The sequence below is a fragment of the Chinchilla lanigera genome, unplaced genomic scaffold, assembly GCF_000276665.1.
Source record: "Chinchilla lanigera isolate Chin_1 unplaced genomic scaffold, ChiLan1.0 scaffold00019, whole genome shotgun sequence".
NCBI lineage: Eukaryota > Metazoa > Chordata > Mammalia > Rodentia > Chinchillidae > Chinchilla > Chinchilla lanigera.
Genome location: NW_004955420.1, coordinates 25,236,311 through 25,257,733, shown reverse-complemented (window position 1 = coordinate 25,257,733; position 21,423 = coordinate 25,236,311). Strand labels below are relative to the sequence as shown.

At 55.1% G+C, this 21,423-nt stretch overlaps 1 protein-coding gene across 1 annotated transcript in view; it reads right to left on the bottom strand.

Moving 5' to 3' along the window:
• Nucleotides 1-21,423, bottom strand: part of Ccdc12 (coiled-coil domain containing 12) — a 44,846-nt gene continuing 23,423 nt past the window's right edge. Inside the window, exons 2-7 of the mRNA XM_013513389.1 lie at nucleotides 17,032-17,099; nucleotides 3,004-3,083; nucleotides 1,277-1,338; nucleotides 1,108-1,142; nucleotides 416-492; nucleotides 1-326 (exon numbers count right to left, since the gene is read on the bottom strand). Of these exons, the coding sequence (XP_013368843.1) occupies nucleotides 244-326; nucleotides 416-492; nucleotides 1,108-1,142; nucleotides 1,277-1,338; nucleotides 3,004-3,083; nucleotides 17,032-17,099 (405 nt within the window). The 3' untranslated portion in view covers nucleotides 1-243. The remainder of the gene's footprint in view (nucleotides 327-415; nucleotides 493-1,107; nucleotides 1,143-1,276; nucleotides 1,339-3,003; nucleotides 3,084-17,031; nucleotides 17,100-21,423) is intronic.

The following is a 21,423-nucleotide window of genomic DNA, read 5'->3' as shown; positions in this document are numbered from 1 at the left end:
TTTCTGCTGCACACAGGGATTTACTTGTTTCCACTTCTGAGACTGGAAGAAGCTCAGCACAGACATATGTACAGGTCTAGACACACTCGCTCAGAGTGGCAGGGACCCTTGGGACAGGAGCTGTCCCTGCCCCATGGGGCTCGGCCCCAATTCAGCTGCTTCAGTTGTCCAGGAAGACCTGGGGCGATGCCAACCTGGCCCCACCTGCCGAGGCCATCTACAGGTGGAGGGGCAGCAGCCACCTCAGTCAGAGTCACAGGCCTCCTGCTCGGTGCTGGCGTCCACAGCAGAGGCCAGGCTATCCTCCTGGCCTTTCAGCCTTTCACCTGGGAGGGGGCAGACAGATGGTGGAGAAGGGCCCTGGGTCTGGGCCACCACCTCGAGGGCTGGACCCCGGCCTGCCGGCTGCACTTACGGATCAGCTCGGCAATGGCCCGCTGCGTCCGCTTCTCCAGCTTCTCCAGCTTCTTGGCCACATCTCTCTTGAGGTCCCTGCAGGCAGAGGCAGGGTGACGGCTTGGGGGGCACCTGTACTCCCTGGCGGCCCACTAGGAGAAGACTGGTGCTTCCCTCCTCTCTGCACCCTCAGAAACTCAGCCCCAGGGAGGCAGAGGCAGAACACCCTCCCCAGGCAAGGGGCCAGGCCAAGGCGTGCTCGGGACACTCCTGGCCCGGTCCCTTGGTGAGTCAGAAGTGACTTGCCCTGGGTACCCCAGCTGGCTCAGCCTGCTCCCCCAGGCTCTGGGCTTCCTAGGCACACACACGCCCGAGGCTTTTCCTTCTCAGGGAACACCGGCAGCCGGTGCTGTTCTCCATCTCACACTCAGGGCAAAGGGACAGAGCCCAGGGCAGGGTGAGCCCCAAGCCTCCCACCCCAGCGCCTGCCCTCCCCTCCCCCTCACCCAGTGGGAGCGGCTCTACGGACCAGGAGGGTCTGAGGATGGGCACCTCAATCTACACAAAAGCAGGGAAAGAGGGGAGCAGGGACAGAAGCTGTGCCTGCCTCTCCCTCACCTGCTCGGCACGCCCTCTCAGCGCATCCCAGGCCCGTGGGGAAGCGGCACGGTCCCCGCCCCACAGCCCGCGCCTGGCCGCAGCAACACTCACCAGTCGGGCTTCCGGGGTGCCAGGTTGGCCAGGTCCTGCGGGGGAGACGCGCGTCAGGGTGCAGGGCCCCGGGGATGTGGGACGACAGGGCCAGAGGGAAGGGGTGGGAGGAAGGACAGCAGGGGCACAGGACGGGGGCGATGGAAGGACCACCCTGGCAGGCACTCACCACTTCCTCGATGACAGGCTCGGGCTTGGCGGCCTCCAGCTGCTCCTTCACCTTCTCTTCCACTAGAGGGCGCAAGACAACAACGCAGGCCCCTCAGGAAGGCGCTGCCCCTGCTGTCCCACCCACCTCTTCCCCGGCTCCCAACCAGGCAGTTCTGGAGGGGCGGCCTGGGCCCCCCATGGAACAGAAGGGCCAGCAGGGAGCTGCAAGTCAGAGCTGACAGGACCCAGACCACTACTTGTGGCCACAGCCTGCCCACAGTGGAGGGCTGCCTGGATATCCAGAAGTGGGGTCTCCTGTGTCCTGGCCTGGCCGGAGCCACAGATGGCTTTTCTTCCCGTCCCAGCTCAGATGTGCACTGACAGGCTTCCGGGTCTCCTAGGGGGTCAGATGCAGAAGCACCCACAACTCTGGGCTCCTCCAGCCCGGTCACCCAGGGGCCCCTGGGCGCAGTCCTGCTCTTTGATATGAGCGGGGTGCTCCTGGTCCCGAGGCCAGGCTGGCTCCCCGTCCCTCTCTGCAGCCTCATCGCCCCTGCCCTGATCTTGCTGCTGCCCCCCAGGTGGGTCCGATCACAGAGCATCACAGGCAGCGTGGGGCCTCAGGGAAGGGGGAAGCGGAAAGCAGCCGGGAGGCGGGCGGGGGCCGTGGGACACGTCAGGCATGCATCTGTTTGCCTACAGCGGCACCTGGGCGCTCACCTGTAACTGGTCCTGGGAGGCACAGGCACCAAACACATTGTTTTGGTTGGAAAGGGTGGCCGGCCACAAGGCAACCAACACCAACAAGTTCTAACCTGCACATCAGGTACTAAACAACCAATACCACACAAAATTTCTGCATCAAAATGCATCGAGTAACAAAATTTGACAAGTTTCAAAGTGGTCAAATACAAGGTGTGAGTGTATACACTAGGCAGTCCTGGGGATGGAACCCAGCGCCTCGCTCCTGTTTGGTAAGCATTCTACCATGGAGCTGCCCTGTGAGCCCTGAATGTGTCTGTTCATTCATTACTTATACCATTAAAAGTTAATAACAAAACCAAGTGCAATCCTAGTGCTCAGGAGGCTGAGGCAGGAAGATTGCCATGAGTCTGAGGCCAGGCTGGACTATATGAGTTCAAAAACAGCCTGAGTTACATATCGAGACCCTGCCTCAGGAAAAGAAAAAAAAAAAAAGAAATAAGTTGGGGCTGGGGATTTAGCTCAGCGGCACAGCGCCTGCCCAGCAAGCACAAGGTTGTGAATTCAATTCCCAGTACCAGGAAAAAAACAGACCCTGCCTCAAAAAACAAACAAGAGCTGAAAATAGGCCTGGAGATATAGCTCAGCATTTGCCCAGCATGTGCGAGACCCTGAGTTTGATCCCTAGCAGTGCCAAAAGTTGGAAACATGGGGCCAGGGAGCAGGAGGTCCTGGCAGGCACGTACGCTGGGCCCAAGCCCTGGCTGCTTCGCTGCTCATACCATGGCAAGGCTGGAAGCAGCCAGTCCCCGGCCCTGGTGCCGCCTGCTGCATGCTCTAAGACCCACGGGACTAATCAGCGGCCCTGCTGTCCAAGGGGCCCCGGACCACTTCCGTTCCTCACCCCAAGGAATCCTGAGGCCAGGGCTGAGAAGACGCAGAGGCTGCTCTAAGCCTCACAGCCTCCTGGGAAGACTGACTGTGCCCCCGCTGGGGATATTGCTGGTGAGCGGGTCCTAGAGGCCCAAGGAGGCAGTCACCTACCTGCAACTGGTTTGGCCTGGGGGACCCTCCTCCTTTTCAGGTCCTCATCCTCTGGGACGTAGTTTCGTAGCCTGAGTTCCCTGTGACAGCAGAGAGCACGGCAGAGATGAGTCACCTGCAGGACAGCCTCGCTGTGTGACCTTCGAGCCAAAATGCCCCATGCCTACTCAGGCAGGCCACTTCCTGACTCCCCTCAGCCTCTCCAGAGATAGCCAGTTTTAACGGACATAAAAAGCAGAGGCACCATGGGGACAAGTCCCCACCCTCCCCAGCCATTCAGGGCCAGGCCAACTGCCCCCCAAGGGCCCTGTCCATGCCACAGAAGTACAGGATCCTATGGCACAGCACCCACTGGGTTTCTCCAGCACCATTTCACGTGGGGACTGCCACGTGAGACCACAGCGGGGCGCGTGGCTGGGCTGAGTTAGTCTTGCACTGGAAGCGAGGGGTCACCCAGCAGTTCCCCCAGCCCAGCCCCTCCTCAGTCTTGCAATCTGGGGCCAAATTACACAGTCCTTCAACTGCTAGTGGAAAAGGCCTGCGTGCGCTACCTCAAAGGTACGTGGCCGTGTGTGGAGGGCAGTGACTCGAGCACAGGTGCCCACAGGGCACCTGAGGAGTGGCGGGGTGCTGTAGCTGGTGGAAGCATGGAAGGACGCCATGAGGAGGTGGCAGACAGGGCCAAAGGACGTAACACACACGAGGATGACCCCACCACACAGTTGTGGGGAGCGGCCAGGGAGGCTGCGGGACAAGCGTGACCAGGGCAGGTCCAGTGCACAGCCAGTGCCCCCACCAGAGGCCCCTGAAATTCCACCAGGACACCCGCCTGTGTGAAGGGGGAAGAGCCACACAGCTGCTTCTGCCCCCTCTCCCCCGCAGGGGTCTCGGCAGATCCTGGCCCCTCACGCGCACACGGACAGCACTGCCCTAGAGAGCAGAGGCCCTGGTCACTGGACGGGGCAGTCAGCTCAGAGTGCCTGGGGGCTTCAGAAGGGGATCCCCACCTCCTCACCACCTGTCTCAGGTCCTTGACCATGGGCTCCTCAGAGACTCCTCGGCTCCCAGAGAGGGGAGTTTCCCCAAAGAGGCCACCCACTATCTGTCTCCCATGACCCCTCCATCCAGGCAAGAGGGGAGGACCGGGCTCTCCAGGGGACGCGGGGACTTGGGCCACATGGCTGGACACCAGTGGCAGTACCTCCGGCTCACACACCACACCAGCACTCCCATCCCCAGGGCCCAGCTGACCCGCTGGCGTGGAGGAAACCCAGCCCACACCGGGAGCCCACTTGCCCTAAGGGCAGTGACCCCCGCCTCCTCAGGCCTGCTGCGGCCTGGGGTGAGCAGAGGCGCACTGGGGCACACTGGGGCACACTGTGAGAAAGTGAAGCTGACTCGCAGCAGTGACTTGTTCACGGAAGGGTGGGGAGAAAGCGGAAGAGGAACTGGGTGTAGGAAGACAGTCCCAGGGATTAGTGAGAAAGAAAACCCGGCTCAAGCTTCCGTGAGTAACCCTGGCCTCCGCCCACGCCTGCTGGAAACAGAAAGGACGCAACAGGTGGGCAGGAGGCCGGGCCAGAAGACAGGCAGCGGCCCCCGCCCAACACCCTGTGCGTCCCACGGCTGAGCCTGCTCACACGGTCAGGAACACCTGGCCTTCTAGGCCTTGGTTTCCCCATCTGCAAGCACAAAGGCTATGCTGGGTTCCAGCTCTCTCCAGAGAGCAAATGCCCACTTAACTGCCTCCCCCTGCCAAAGGGGAGCAGGCACAGGGGAAGCAGCACTGGGCTCTGCTGGGGACCTGGCCCTTCCAAAACAGGGCCCAGACTCAAGCCCCCTTCTACAAATCACTTAGCAAGGCTGATGGGGGATACAAACATCAACTTGGAGAAGCACTATGCAACAAGGCTCAGGCCCAGGCAGAGATAAGGGAAGTGTGACAATATAACACCGGGCCTCTCTCCCTTTGGACTATCTGTTTACAAGCAGTGGCTCCAAACCTGCACTTCCTGCAGTCTTCTAACAGCAGAGAGGAGAGAAATGTGCTGAGGGTGACCGCGGAGTAGTGCCCTGCCAAAAGGTAGAAAAGATTCTCTCTGGAGGACAGTAAATGACCCAGAACCTCAAATTTATCTCCAGAAATTTTCATATACAACATCCAGGATTCAAGTAAAACCATGAGGAAAAATAAACAGAAATACACGCACAAGAAATATACACGCTGGAATTATCAGAAATGAAATTTAAAATAATCACAATTAATAAAAATTCAAGAAAGTAGACCACAAGATAATTTTAGCAGAGAACTGGACACTGTAAAAATGAATTAAATGGAGCCAGGTATGGTGGCACATACCTATAATCCCAGCATTCAGGAGGCTGAAGTAGGAGGATTGCCACGAGTTTAAGTCCAGCCTACACTACATAGGAAGACCTGTCTCAAACAAACAAACAAAACTAATTAAATGGAAACTCCAGAGCTAAGAAATAGAACCAAAATTTAGAGCTCAGTGAAAGGTCTGAACAGCAGTTTAGATAGAGGTGAAGAAAGAACAGTGAATGTTAAGATATGCCAGAAAATATCCAGACTGAGGCACAGAAGAATTTAGTCAGAAAATACAAAAACTTACAAGACATAATGGAATGGAATGAAAGACCAACACATATATAACTAGAGTGTCAGTAGTAATATTCAAAGAGACAATGACTAAAAATTTCAGAATCAAAGAATCATACAGAATTAATGAAGGAAATAATCATCAACCAAAACCACAGGTTAAAGAAAACTACCTTTAACATAGGTTAAAGAAATTTACTAGGGTAAAGTAAATAACCCCAAAAAGCATACCTAGACAAGTCACTGCCAAACAACTAAAAAAGAAACAAAAACCCAAAGAGAAACATCCAACCTTCAAAGAAAAAAATACTAAGACTGCCAGCAGACTTCTCAACTGAATGCATGGAAACCATTAGCTAGTGGAATGCTATCTGAGAGGTATACAGAGAAAATAAAACACCATAAAAGAATTCTAATCTATTTCACAAGGCTTCAAGGCAGAAAATCCAAGACAGAGCCAGGTATGGTAGTACACACCTGTAATCTCAGCACTCAGGAGGCTGAGGCAAGAGGATTGATTTGAGTTCATGGCCAACCTGGACTACATAGTGAGTTTAAGGTCAGTCTAAACAACATAATGAGATCCTATCTCAAGAAAAACCCTGAACAGAGAAAAAGAGAGAGAGAGAGAGAGAGAGAGGGAGGGAGGGAGGGAGGGAGAGAGGGAGAGAGAGAGAGAGAGAGAAAGGAGGGAAGGAGGGAGGGAGGGAGGGAGGGAGGGAAAGAAAATTCAAGACAAAAAAAAAAAGAAAATTCAAGACAGAGGGGAGCCTGTGACACACACCTATAACCCCAGCACTCAGGAGGTTGAGCAGCATGATCACTGAGAGTTTAAGACCAGCCTGACCTACATAGAGACCCTGTCTAACCAAAAAAACAAAAAAAGATGTAAATGACATCAAAATGTTTTGAGGCCTAGAATTGTATGGGAAATGATGAAAGTGCTACTACTTTTTATTAGGCTTTGTTAAGTTAAAGATGTAGCCGTTATGTCTATGGAAACTACTTAAAAGAAGGGAAAAGAGTACATAAGAGTATATAATTAACAAGAGGAAGGAAATGAGATGATTAAACCTAAAAGACCTGAACTGAGATAAGAAAGGAAAGGCAAAAAACACAGTAAGGTCCTAGACTCCCAACCTCCCTTTACAGCAGCTGAGGCTGCCACTGCCCTGCTCTGGAGCCTGGCAGGGTGTGACCACAGTGCCAGCCAGACCAGTGCGGTGGGCCACTATCCCAGCCCATGTCCGCCAGCCAGGAGACACTGAAGCTGCTCCAGCAGCGGCCACTGGCAGCTGATGATACCTTTCGGGGCCACAGGAGCCCAACGCTGCAGAGGGAGGAGGTGCTGGAACCTCGGACCCTCAGTGCTTTGGAGAGCCGGGGGAGATCGTGCCGTCCTCAGCACACGTGGAGAAAATCAACGCACCTGTGAATCCCAAGGCTATGTGTGGAGCGATCAGTGTGGATACCAGCAGTGGACAGAGCACTGTCCTGCAGGACAGAGGTCTCACAACCCAGGAACATGGCCTTCCCACCTCCCCCACCGGCCAGTAGCCTCTCACAACGCCTCTCCCCCCTCCGCATGTGGGTCACCCCCACTTCTGCATAATACACCAGCAGTAGCCAAAGAGCCTCCTTCATCCTCCCTCTCTGTCTGTCCCTAGTCCTGGTCCCAAACTTGGTATCACGTCTAGTGAGCCCGGAAATGGCCCAGTAGGGGCCTGGCTTATCTTGCTCATCTCTGCAGCTCTCTCTCTGTAAGTGGGTATAGAGCAGACCTGGACAGGAAGACAGAGCAGGATCCAATTCCACAGCCCTAACTCCTATGGCCAAGGCAATGCCAGAGGCAGATGACAGGAAGTGTGCAAAGATCCCCAGGCTCCTAGCTCTCAAGGAGCTGTAGGCAAAGGTACACGAGAGAGCCAGGCCTCCCCATCCTACAGCTGCTGCACAAGGACACAGCCACCAGACCCCCTTCCTGGGGCAGGGGGACACAGTGAGCAAACTGGCTATATGCCAACCAGAAATGTCACACACACAGCAGAGGGACAACACACTCTATGACCCTCCCTGGAATGAACACCAAGACACACTGCAGGACTGAGAAGAGCAGGAGGAGGATGGGGAGTGGAGTATGCAGATACGGGAGGATTCCATCTGGTGCACAGCCTGTGGGAGGGTGAGGCAGGAGGATCATTTTGGAGTTCAAGACCAGCCTGGGCAAGATAGCGATTTCAAGACCAATCTGGGCTACAGGGCAAGACCCTGACTCAAAAAAATACAATAAAATCTTTCCTCAAATAGCTATACCCATTAGGTGGATCATTATACAACCACTGAAAATAAGTTTGTGTAAAGGATTGGTTTGAACATGTAACAGAAAATTCACAGGGGGAAATGTTTTAACCTTCTTCAATTTTCTGTAATTTCCAGAGTTCCTGAAGTAATCAGCATTCTAATTGCTGCACCTGATCAACCAACCAAGCAGCCAAGTGGAAATGCAAAGAGGAAAAAGGCAGAGGGGCTGCAGTGAGGCCAGCCTCCAGGACAGAGGGCAGCGGGGCTCTGTAATCAGGCAGACCTGGTGTCTGTGCTCCAGGCCTCTCTGTGAGCTGGCCATGGGCCAGCAATACCAGGTTGTCCCCTGGACACAGGGAAGCAGAGACCAGGTCATGCTTTGTGGGGGGGCGTTCCTGCTTGGACGCCTACAGGAGGGCAGTGCTGCAAACCCAAAGACTTCCAGGGTACTGCTCTTGGGCCAGTGCCTTGGGCCACCTGTCCCCTCTGTGGCCACTGTCAAGCTGGACCTTGCTGTCTCTCCACAGTGGCACACACGGTGGCCATGCCAGTGCTGCCCTCTTACTGCCTCTGACCCAGGGCCTACAGGGTCCCCAAACAAGTCTAAACTTCACAGGGTCCTGCTGCAGGGATAGCTCCACCTGCTACACCTTCCCACCCTTCAGACTTCATGTGCCACTACCTGGGGCGGCACCCACCCCGCCCGGCTCTCCACCCGGGGAACCCTGTGCATGCGCACTCCTCCTGTGTACCCAGGCCCCACCTGTCTCTCCCACCAGGCACGTGACATGGGTGCTGTGCGCTTGTCCTTCGGCTCCAGCTGGTCAGCTCTGGGACACCGAGCTCCAACCCTCAGCACACACCTGCTCCAGGCTGGGGGAAGGAACCCAGGGACGCCCAGCGAGGAGCCCTCCTAGGCTCTTCCTGACTTGTGCCTGCAGACAGAAAGCAGGGCTGGGTCCCCACAGCCTGCTCCCGAGTGACTTCTGTGGTCTTCAGGGCCCAACAAAGGGTGAGTCCAAGTTTATGTTTTCCTGAGCCTTCTTCTAAAGTGGGTAAAGTTCCTTACCCACTGCCTCGCTCTGCTTCCTCCTCAGAAAGACCTACCCGGCATGGGAGCAGTGTGGTGACCACAGCGGGGCCTCCTAGGCCAGCTGTAGCAGCGCGGAGGCTCAGGAAATCACCACTGGGTGTGTTTTTTCCATACCCTCTCAAGAGCTACCGAAGGAGGGGTGCAGCGAGGTGATGTAGTCTATACATGCTGAAGCCCACAAGGAGAGCTCCACACCAGCCTGTGAAACAAGGCTTCAATATGATGCACTCAGTCCAACTTCGTCCTCGGCAGAGCTCAGAGAAAAAAACTGCTCAAGGGAGACTCATGGCCCCGCCCCCTCACTCAGGCTTCCTGACTTAGCCTCTCTTCTGTCCTAAAGCTTTCTGTTTGTTTTTTAAAAGACAAGGTCTCACTAGGTAGTAGTTTAGGCTGGTCCTGGACTCACTATATAGCCCAGGCTGCCCTCAAACTCACAATGGTCTTCCTGCCCCAGCCTCCCGAGTACTGAGATTACAGGTGTGCGCCACCACACCTGCCTGGCCCTATAGATCTTGGGGACACTCCACACTCATCCACTGCCCTGGATCCCAGCAGAGAGGCAGACAGAAGATGGATGGGGCAGTCCACATGACCAGCTCCTAGGGACGAGGTCCTCCTGGCCATCCAGCCCTCTCAGGGGCCAGAACGAGCTGGCATGCGGCTCTCCTCATGGTAACAGACCCAGAGGAGGCCCAGCCAGCCTGGGAAGGTTTCTGTCTTTAACCTTCTGGGTAGCAGGCGCAGGAGCCTCCCAGGATACACATAACCCTCTCACACTATTTACTTTAGGGTCGGCACATCAAGACCCACCCTGTGTCCCAAAGCCAATAAATAACACCTCCCAGCTGCTGCCACTGACCAGACCCTAAAAAAATCAGGAAAACCAGCAAGGAGGCAACCAGACCATGCTGGGCCTCATCTGGACAGTTCTCTCAACGTTCCTTAATGCACCCAAACCTCTTGACACAGCGATCCTGCCCCAGGTAGACAATCCCACTGAAACAGTAAGGAAACGGGCACACAAAACGTTGCACACACACACAGTTCTGGCAGTGTGAGGAGCACAGTACCAGCAGGGAGTAGGGAGAACCCCAGAAGACACCACTGGGCCTTCCGAGGAGAGAACCAGCTGGACACAGCGCAGCACAGTCAGTAAAGAAGACAAGATCGGGACAGAACACAGACACTGGGAGGACCCAGGCCAACAAGGATGTTTTTGCTTGGAAGTTAACATTTTCCTTTGGGAGCCCAGATCGTTGGCATAATGGAAGTTCACACCAGTAGGTACAGGGGGCTGTCCTCTGTCCTCTAGCTGTACCAACAAGGCTGCTCTGACCCACCTGGCTGAAGACAGCACAGGGTAATGAAATCCCTGCCCTGTCTCCTATCCCACCCTGCCCAGGCCTCCCACCCTCTGACAACCACAGAGAGCACAGGCTGCCTGCAGCACATGGCCCAGAAACTGGCTGAGTGCAGGACAGGGTCAGAGCACAGTGCCAGGAGGATGATGCTGGCGAACACCTCCTCAGAGGGGCAGGACCCCTGTGAGCCCCCCCTCACCCCAGGACCCCCCTCCAATGCAGAAGTGGTAGCTGACGTTTAGTAGATATGGAAACGATCCAGAGACTCTGGACGTGCCTGAGCTGAAGGACAAGCAAGAGCCAGAATCTAACCCCAAGTCTCCTTAGGGACTGACCATCACTGTGGAGGCGAAGAGCTACCTGATTGTAGCCCCGCCCAGGTAGCAGGGGCTCGGTCAGGGCTCCAGGCAGCGAGGGAGGAAGTCCAGCCACTGCCACCTCCGTGGAGTGTAGCTGTAGCATCAGCTTGGAAATTCCTCCTCCATCCTCAAACCCCCACCCTCTCAGCTCACTCTGCTACGTGGTGAACGTTTCATTAGCCCCAAAATCACAGTGAGTCACAGGTGTCGGAGGCAGGAGGAGCTTGAGAAATAACACAGCCACATTCTCACCTTCAAAACAGGCGGCCAGGGCCAGGGATGTAGCTCAGGGGGAGGCCTTGGGTTCAGTCCCCAGCACTGAAACCAAATAAGCAAATAACAAAACCCAAGGCCAGGAAAGGACTGTCCAGAAACGAGGCCCGTCGGCAAGCCCCACCACACAGATCCACAACTACCGCCACGGGGTTCACCAGATCACAGCAGTCCTAAGGTCCACCTGTGGCCCCTGGAGGGTAGTTCAGAACCAGCCAGAACCTGTTCCAGGCAATGCCCAGGTTGGGTACCAACCTGCCTGTGCCACTTTCACAAGACACTGAAGAACCCAACCCCGTCGCCTCAAGTGCCAGCTGAGCTCTGCACCTAGCCCACCCAAAAGCCCACAGCCAGTGGGAGCTCACAGCATCAGAAGAGCTGACATGCCCAAGTCAAGGCCTAACAAATGAACTGTGGCACTCGTGAACACAGTCAGCAGCCAGAGAACTGTAGAGAAAGTGTTTAACAGAAAAGTCATGGTAGGTTAAAAAAAAAAGGTGCAAAGCCATAGGATATGTACAGGTAGATGTCAACCTGTATTTTCTGTTTTCTACTATTAGAAAAACCTCAATGTACTTTAAATACCAATTTAAACTTAAAAAGAGAAATAAAGGTACGTGGTACTGATGTGAATCCCAAGGGCTCAGAGCTGCGGGCCGGCTGGCTACACTGACCATGCAGGAACCAATGCCCAGGTACAGGGAGGGGTCCACATGGCACCCCCCCCACTCCCAGGGGCCACTCTGGGTAGGAGGAAGGCATTCAGCCCAGCAGACAGCCTGGCCTACACATCTCCTACACCTGCTGCCAGGGAAGACACACCTCTCCTCACACAAGAGGGCACACAGGACAGTCACGGTGGTCCCCACGTCGGGGACCACTGAGGGCCAGGAGGTGGAGCAGAATGACACCTGGCCCAGGACTCACAGGCAGAGGGTGGTAACGGCTGCATTTCCTCACTGGTGTCATAGGAAGCTGGGTGAGCTCATGGTTCCCATCCCAGTGCACCTCAGAGAGGAAGCAGGGAGGATCCCGCTGCCAGCTCCACTCCCTGTAGCTGGGGAGATTTCAAACAAGTGACTCTGCCTGCCAAAACTGCAGTTCCCACACCTATAAATGTGGACCACGCCTGGCCCCTGAGCAGATAGCGATTTCAGGCTCCAGGCCCTGGAGTCCTGTTGTGAAGGTCACAACACAGGATGTCATGACTTCTCCCACGCAGCAAGTACCCACCCGTGCCCCACCCCTCTTACACAGAAAGGATGTGCCAGGCACTGGTCCCAAGGTGAGGGATGTCACCATCTTCCTTACACTGTCGTCTGGGATTCACTCTCCTGCATTCGCAGGCCTATTTCTCAGAAACAGGGTCAGGTGACAGTGCTACAGGTCTCTGTGCTGCTGCTTCAGCAGAGGAAAGAGCCACTGTGCAAAGACACACGTGCATGCGCACACACACACTGAGACAGGACACCGGGGCCGGAGCCAGGCGGAGGTAACTCAGGGGTTGAGATAACTCAGGAGTTGAGGGTGGGGCCGCTCCTAGAGTGGAGCAATGTGCGCCAAGTCAAGATGATGTCACAGAGCTGTCATAGGCCCAGCTGCAACGACACCATCCCCAGGAGCCAGCCCAGAGAGGAGTGGAAGTCAGGCATCTGGCAGACTGAAAGGCTTGGGCCTCAGCCAGGGTTGGGCCTCAGCTGGGTGGCACTGTGTTCCACAGGGGGTCAGCACATGTGAGCTGGGGAACAGGTTTCCCAGCTTTGAAGCAGGAAGGCCATGGCCTGGTTTCCTTTGCAATACAAGGCACGGGTGCACACGCATAAATACACACACGCACGCGTGCATGGAGCCACTGTCAAAGCTCTTGCTGGTGCACACCTGTGGGAGCTGGGGCAGGGGAGGCCTTCCTTCTCCTCCCACCTGCCAGCTCCAAACCAACAGAGGGCCGGTATCAGACAGGGCCCTGAATGAACCTGGGAGCTGCTTCCAAATCCTGAGCTTGCTGCATCTATAGTTTCTATTATTTCAAAGCCCACTGCTGAACCAGGAATTATCTCAACATTTATTTCCCCATGTCCCTAGGTAAAAAAAAAGCATGATGAATCAGCTATGCCTGTCGATGGACCTGGTCACCAGCTACAGGTCTGTGTGGTGTGTACAAGGCCACCAGGCCTCCACAAGTGATGCCAAAGTGACCTGGAAGGTGCCCGGGGTCACTCAGGGATTGACATTCAGCATGGAATGGCAAGGCAGAGAGGAGCTGGGGAGGAAAGGGAAGAGGAGAGCCTGCCCCCACTGTGGGAGCTGGGCCAGGCGCATGCGGGACAGCTCAGCCTGCCCACCCAGGCCTCAGGCAAGATCTGTACTGCAGGAGGGGGTTGGAGTGACCCCTGGCTATGCCTCCCCAGCAAGGTCCACCCACCCACTTGGTGACACTACAGCTTCAGCCTTCTGGGCCTTCATTACTCAAATTCCATCCTCTGACTCTAGACCTACCCAAGAGGCATATTCTCCTCGAGGCCCTCTTCTGCTGCCCTCAGCCAAAGATGACCCCAGGCACGCCATGCACTCATCGGGATACTTCCGGAGGGCCTGGCAGCTGGGTCACCTGGGCCAGTCTGGATGGAGCAGGCTGCTCCACCCCGAGGACCCATTCCTCCATTGGAGCAGGAAGGTCACAGCTTTCTCCCCACCAACAAAGGGGCTATGGCAGGGCTTTGGCCTGCAGGCCCCAATCCATAAGCATCCTGCTGGGTCCCTTTCTAGACTTGAATTATACGTGAGGGACAGGTCCTCTCCCTAGGAGGACATTGCCTCTGGGCATCCTGCTCTTCCAGGAGGCCCAAGCCTGGACCTGAGTTGAGGGTGAAATCTGGCAGGTCTGATTTTGTGTTACAGATCAAGGCTCAGAGAGCCTTCCTGAATCCGAATGTGCTCTGGTCAGAAGTCTGCTGCTCTCTCGGAGCAGCAAACACAGGTGGCACAGGTGCTCATGAGGCTGGGCTTCCTGCAGGCAGCAACCCAGGGCAGGCAGGGAAGCCCGCCTGCCAGAGCCTCCAGAGTGTGGCCCTGAAGCCACACTTTCTTCTGGTCACCAGCCCAGACCTGTTCACCACACCATGGCAATCCTCCTGCCTTAGTTTCCTGAATGATGGGACTAAGGCTTGTGTCACCACATCCAGCTTTTTATTTATTTATTTTTAAATTTAACTTAATTTTTTTTTTTTTTTTGGACAGGGTTTTGCTACACAGTCTAGTCTGGCCTCAACTTGTGAGGCTCCTGCCTCAGCTCCCTAAGTGCTGGAATTACAAACCAGGCCTGGCTGCTTTCCTTTTCAGTTGTGAACAGTTCAGAGAGTAACACAGCTCATCTGCTGGGCTGCCCCAAGTCAACGGACACTGCCTCTTGCCATCTGTGTAACAGGTTTGCCTCTCTCTCTTTTGTCTTTTTTAAACATAAAAGCAAAGGCTGGAGATGCAGTGGTTGGTAAAGCATCTGCCCAGCACATGGTGCAAGGCCCTGGGTTTGACGCCTGGTCTTGCATACAAAAAAAATAAAAAGTGGACATGATAACTACCCTCTCTGTCTTCCCAGGGTACATCTGGAGCCACTGCAGGTCTAGATGCTGGCCGCACTTCTGCGCAGCTCCTAATATCCCGCCCATTTCCCACTGTATACAGACCGCATCTGTCTGAGGTGGGCACTGCGCTGCTGCCTCCCAGGCCCATGCTGGTGTCCTGCACAAGACAGGCAACCAGTGAAGCCAGCACTGTGGGCTGAGTCACACCCACATCACAGCCCTGCATCTGCACCTGACACAGCTACTCCTTCCTGCCCTGCAGTCTCCACCTTGAAATCCACTTTGAAAACCTAAGAGCAAGCCAGAGGAAACCAAAGGGTCCCAGGTGGTCACAACAGATGCAGGAGACTACCAAGAGCCACCCAAGCTGGGGTCTCCGGGCAGAGGGTGATGACCAGGTAGCCGCCTTTCCAACACCAGCCAGGGACCCCAGGCGTCAAGGAAGACAGAGCCCAGAGCCCAGCATGGAGACCTCCCTCCCCGCTAGCACCAAGGCCACCTGGAGCACAGCTGTCACACGTCTGAACCAGGTGAAGGGACGAAGAGCCTTGCGGCCACATCCAGACGGTGTACAGATCTGCTCTGGGGTGAGGAGAGATGGCACGGCTGCCGTGGGGGTCCCCTCCCCAGAGCACAGCCCACCACAATGAGGTCCACCGTGCCTGAAGGATGCTGTCCATGGCAGAGGAAGCCAAGGCCACTGGTCTGACCCCAGCAGAGGCCCAGTCAGGGGTGTAATGACAGGCAAAGCATGAGGCCTCTGGGACGTCACACATGGGGGTGCTGGTCAGACAGGAAGGCTGTACCTGGCTCACGGCCACATACAAGGCAGCGATTAAAAAATACAGTAAACGTTTATATCTAAAAATTTATTATAGTAAAAGACACACAGCCATGAATCACCCTCAAAATATTCCCCCTTTGCTTTAAACACACTCATTGATCTTGCCACTTTCTACAGCAAAGAGTCCTCTTTTCCGAATATCTGTCATGGATTGTGTCTAAATGTCCCACAAAGCCTCATGCAGTCATAGGTGGAGCTTTTTCAGAGGTGGCTGAATCTAGAGTGCAATAGTGCAATGCTAGGATTCAGGGTGCGAGGCTAGGATTAAAGGTGCTAGGATTAAGGATGGGTGATTACTAAATCAGTTCACTGATTGATTTGGCACTGCCCTAATCCCAATAGCCTGTGTGGAATGTAAGGGACAGAAAGAGGCTTGTCTTGCCCTTGCTTGCTTTGCTACCTTCAGCCCACTATGAACTGTTTCTCCTCTGTGATGTCTGTCTGCCACGCCACCCTGCCTTGGAGCCAGCCGACGTGAACTGAAACCTCTGCAGACTATGAGCCAAATAAACCTTTCCTCCCTTAACTTTGGGTGCTGGGTATTTTGTCTCAGCAATGAGGAAAGTAATTAAGACAGTGCCGTTATAAGGTGTGATATAAAATACAATAAACACTACTGCCGAGTCCTATCCAAGGGAAAGGCAGCTCATGAAAACATAACACTGTGTCCTCATCCACTTTATTCACCAGATCTGGCACCATGTGACTTCTGACTCTTCCCAAAGTCAAATGATCATGAAAGGTCAACATTTTCAATCAAATCAGGACATCCAGGCAGCCACAACAGCACAAGCCAGCATCAGGAGAGAGGACTGCAGAGCTGCTGCAGAATGTGGCAACAGTGACGGATAAGTGTGTTCAAAGCAGCAAGGGGGAGGATTTTGAGGGGGATTTATGGCACTGTGTCTTTTAGTGGCAATAAAGTTTAAAAATTTAAACATGCACCTAGTAGCTCTTCCTTGCCCATACTTTTTTGGCAGTGCTAGGAATCGAACCCAGGACCTTGCACATGCTACCTAAGTGCTCCACCACCCAGCCATGCACCCCACCCTTACAGGCATTTTTGAAGCAAAGCAATGAGCAGCTCTGTGGAAGTGCAGCCCTCAAGACTGTGAGGATGAGGCTACCTCCTGCCCAGGCCCACAAGGGAAGCGTAGCCAGACCCTTGCATGTGCTGTACTGGGCAACTTGCAGTGACTCAAGTGCATGCCAGTGTTTAGCGAGTAAGACCAACCCTCTAAAGGAACTACCCGAGGAAAAGAGGCAAAGAGAGCTGAGAAGCAGCCCTGGAGCTGAGTTCAAGCTGTCAAAGGAGGAGGGGAGGCTGAAAGGGCGGCATGGCTGGATGGACAGACACAGCGCTGCTCAGGAAGCGCCGAGCTGGTGGCAAGGTGGACACAAGTCCCATCACCTAAGCAGGGCTTGCCCACGTGAGAGAAGAGGGCCTGACTCTGCAGGTGACACGGAACACAAGGGAAAGGTGCAGCAGGAGGAAAAGCCAGACAGCCAACAAGAGCATGCAGGGAAGGGTGTGGTGTTCGGCTCTGGACAAGGGAGCGGGGCAGACAGCCACTGAGCACCGCACGCAGGCTCGACCTGTGCTTCTCGCCTTCCTCCTCCTCATCTCGGAGCTGCTTGGTCTTTGGCTCCCCATCTTCTTTGTCCTGCGGAGAGGGAGAAAACCACCGCTCAGACAGTCACTCCCACTTCTAGCCCACTCCGCAATGAGCCGATGAGGATAGGACACGCCAGGAGCCACACACTCCAGCACTCCCCATGCTGGTAGACACAGGTCCCAGGCACACGGCAGCCCTCAGAAATGAGCAAGCAGGGCCACGGGGTTTAGGTGGTGGGAAATGGAGCTGGCCAGTGCCACAGGGCCCATGCTGGCAGCCAGCCACCTGCAGGGGCCTGGAGGGAGCGAGGGCAGATGGGGAAGAAGGACCAATGGCCAGCACCCAGGGCTGACACAGCTCAGCCCTCCTGACCTCCCCTCCAGGCCAGAGGCCTCTCCAGAAATACCTGTGCGTGGTAGGCTGGGTGGGTGGAGGACTGAGAAAGGGTCTCTACATACTTCCTTCAGGCTAGCCCTGATCTCACTATGTAGCTCAGGCTGGCCCTCCTGCTTCAGCCTCCTGAGTAGACAGATTATAGGCACACACTGCCATACCTAGACAGAAATGCTATTGAGTTCCCTTTAAGGAACCATGATGCCAGCTAGAGTGGGGACTGTGATGTGCTCTGTGAGACAGAGGAAAAGGGAATTCTTCTGAAGTTTCTATGGGAAAATTTTCTCCCAAATCTATTTCTTATGACTAGTCCCTGCCCCTCCCACTTTTTATTTTTGATGTTTCTTGAGATGGGATCTTGCTATGTTGCCCAGACTAGTTCTTAATTCGTAGGCTCAAGTGATCCTCCTGCCTCAGCCTCCTGCACGGCCGGGACTGCAGGTGTGCCCCATGTCCTTCCATCCTATTTTAGTCTACAGAAGTCCTGTTCATGTCACCCTTGGCATGGTGTGCCTGTTCTCAAGTGCCGAGGCCCACAACAGAAGGACTCTGCTCGCTGCTTCTACCTGCAGCACTGTGTCCCTGGGCCCTCCCGCTTACTGTCTTGCCACTGGGGATCAGTCGGCCCGGCACATGCCCCAGCTGTATGTGTGAGGCTGAGTTTGATGATCGTAGAAGCCAGAGGGGGAGCACAGCCCTAACAAGGAGGCAAGTTAGCGCTCCCCACGTCCTCATGTCCCCACAGGCTGGCCGAGGCATGTACCCTGCCTAAAGGCTCACCCAGCAGAGTAGGGAGGTAGCGAGGGTGCCCCTTCCCCAGAGAGCTTTCTCTGCAGGCTCAGTAGCTGCCAACACCAGGTTCCTTACCAGCCCTGGGCAAGGTCAGATCAGCCAGGCCGCCACCCCCACCTCCCGCCACCCCCACCTCCTGCCACCCCCAACCTCCCGCCACCCCCAGGAGTCCAAGTTACTCATCAACGGATGAGAAAATACTTAAGTATTCAAATGACATTTTAAAAAATCCCCAGCTGCTGGCAGGCAGGGTGCAGCCCCGGCTCTGTGGATGGCGGAGACTAAGAAAGACACCTGCCTAGGTTGCTGAGTGGGCAGAGGCTCAAACAAAAGATACACGGGTGCGGGGGACAGCGCCCCCAGCCTTCCGATTAGGTAGTGACTCTCAGGTAGGACAGTGAGCATCCATGGAAGGACAATCTCTGGGGTGCCGAGCCTGGCCTAGGTTACAAAGCATGACCCCACCAGCTGGACACCCCAGAGCTCAGACCTGGGGGCCCTGGGATCACTCGCCCCACGTCCTCTGTTCAACCTGTGGGCAAACCCGGGAAACAGCTGCCAGGCAAACAAAAACGCAAAGCGCCTGGCCAAAGCCACAGGACCTGTCCACCTGCACTGGCGCAGGTTGGTCAAGCTCCTTCCAGTCTAGGCCCTGCCTTCTTGCCTGTCAAGAGCGGCACCATCTCTAACAAGGGCTCTGATCTCAGCCACCTTCCTGTGCTCCCACGTGAGTCAGATCCGGCCCCAGCCAGCCCAAGCTGCACAGCGGGCAGCACCCTGGGTGCCCAGTGTCCCAGGATCCAAGACACCTGCCCTTCCTGGGACCCTTAACGACCCCCCGTGCCTGCCCTCGCCCCCTTCTAGCCAGTGTTTGCTCTGGAGAACCACGCTGCCTCTGCACTTGCCCCCTTGCTCCACGCGCTCCTTCCCACCCCCGCAACCCCCCCGCTCCCCACCCCCACACCCCGACAGCACTGCTTGCCATTCCTCTTCACATCAAGGTCTTCAGCAGTGCCTGTGTCTCCTGGGGCACCTCGGGGCCATCCTGGAGCCAGGACTATCCCACCCTGACCCCTCACCAATCATCTCTTCTCTCTACCAGCTCCTGCCCTGCAGAGCCTGCAGGAAGGAGGAGCCTCTGTGTGGGACCGCAGGGGTCGCATGAACTGCTCTGGCCCAACAAAGCCTGACTGAACTGCTTTCTAATGTCTGAAATGCTTTTAGCAGAGACAACACTTTTGCAAATAAAATTAGAAGCTGGACGGTGGTGCACGCCTATAATTCTACTACTCGGGGAGGCTCAGGCAGGAGGATCACAGGTTCAAGCCTTGCCTATGCAACTCTGTAAGACACTGCATCAAAACAAGAAAAGAAAGAAGAAAATAAAGAAGATTTGGCCAGGCATGGCGATGCATGCCTGCAACCCCAGCATTTGAGAGGCTGAGGCAGAAGGACTGCTGCAAGTTTGAGGCCAGCTTGGGCTTCAAAGTGAGTTCAAGGCCAGCTTGGGCTTCAAAGTGAGTTCAAGGCCAGCTTGAATTGGCTAGTGAAACCCTGTCTCAAAAAGACAAAAACAATTAAAAAAAGAAGATCTGGAACATAGCTCAGGGCTGGGGTAGGAGGATTTTAGATGCAGGTGTGGGCACATACCTATAGTTCCAGCATGGATAGGCTGAGGCAAGATGTTTGTTTGAACCCAAGAGTTTCAGGCCAGCCTGGGCAACATAGTCAGATCTCATCTCTAAAAGTCAATAAAATAAAATAATAGAGTTGTTAGGCTGGGGGTACACCTCAGTGGTGCTGGCATGCGTAGGATATGCAAGACCCCAGTTAAAGCCTCAGAGCCCCAAAATAAATAAAATCATAGTTTTCTGTTTCCTCATGAGTCAGTGTTGTTAATACTGCCTTTCAAGGACTGCCCATCTATCACCCGCCACTGAGTTCACTGGCATGAAATGGCTTACACAACATTCCCTTACACAGACAATTGAGACAGACTCTCACTAAGTTGCTAAATTGCCCCAGCTGGGCTCAAACTTGCAATCCTCCTGCCTCAGTCTTCCAGACTGCAGGGAAGACAAATGTGCAGGTTCCTTATTATCCTTTTAATGCCTGTGAGACCTATGATGATGTCAGCGCTCTGGCTGAGGTGGACCTCCTCCATCTCCTCAGACGTGTGATGATGGGCTTGCTCCTCAGCTCCCATTCTAAAGGAGGCTTCACTCGCTGACCACCAGCTGCAGGGACAGAAGAGCAGGGCAGCATGGAGCCTCACTGTGGCCCAGAGGCAGGGCCACTGTCACCAGCGCAGTTACCAACAGCCAGGCAGCCAGGAGGGTGGCGGGGGAAAGTGAATGCGGTGTCTTTTCCCGCTGCCCTTCCCACCAGCTCTCAGAAAGGTCCTCCTTCTCCTGCAGCCCCCGCCCTGTGCTATGCTGGCTCTGCCTCAGGTGCAGGGACACAGAAAGCACGCGCCCCACCCTCAAGGACTCCAGTGCACCCAAAGGAGCAGATGCAGACAGTGTTGCTCTGGGCCCTGAGTGTTCTACACCCCTGGGATGTGGCAAGGGTGGGGCTTCAGGGAACAGGCAACTGTTATGATCTGTGTCTGGATGCCCCCCTAAAGCCTCACCAAGTTATGGGGCGGGCTTCTAGAGTTTATGTTTGATTCATCGGCGTGAGTGCTACACTGCCCTGGGGAGGGTAGTTTGCACACAGTAGGAGGGAGGGAGGCTTGCTCTTACTACCATCCGGAGCCACGAACTGTTGCCCTCTGCCATGTGCTACTCTGCCTTGGAGCCAGTCGAGTAAGGACCGAAACCTCCACAAACTGTGAGCTAAATAAACCTTTCCTTCCTTCATTTTGGGTGTCAGGTATTTTGTCTCAGCAATGAGAGAAAAGTAACCAAGACAGCAACCCTCCAGCCCAATCCTCGGTGTCCAACGGAGGAACGGGTGGCTACCGCAGGAGGCAGAATCCTGCAAGGGAGAACTGCAAAGACCCACACAGCCGGCCAGGATGACTGGGGTCCAGGATGACCACGGCAGGGAGGGGTGCAGGCGGGAACGGCTCAGGAACCCAGGTCTATCTGGCTATCTGCTTAAGGTTACTGTCCTCAGGGGCACGGGCACGAGGGAGGGCTGCTTACCCATGGCTCAGGTTTTAGGAGCTGCTGCCCGGGGCTCT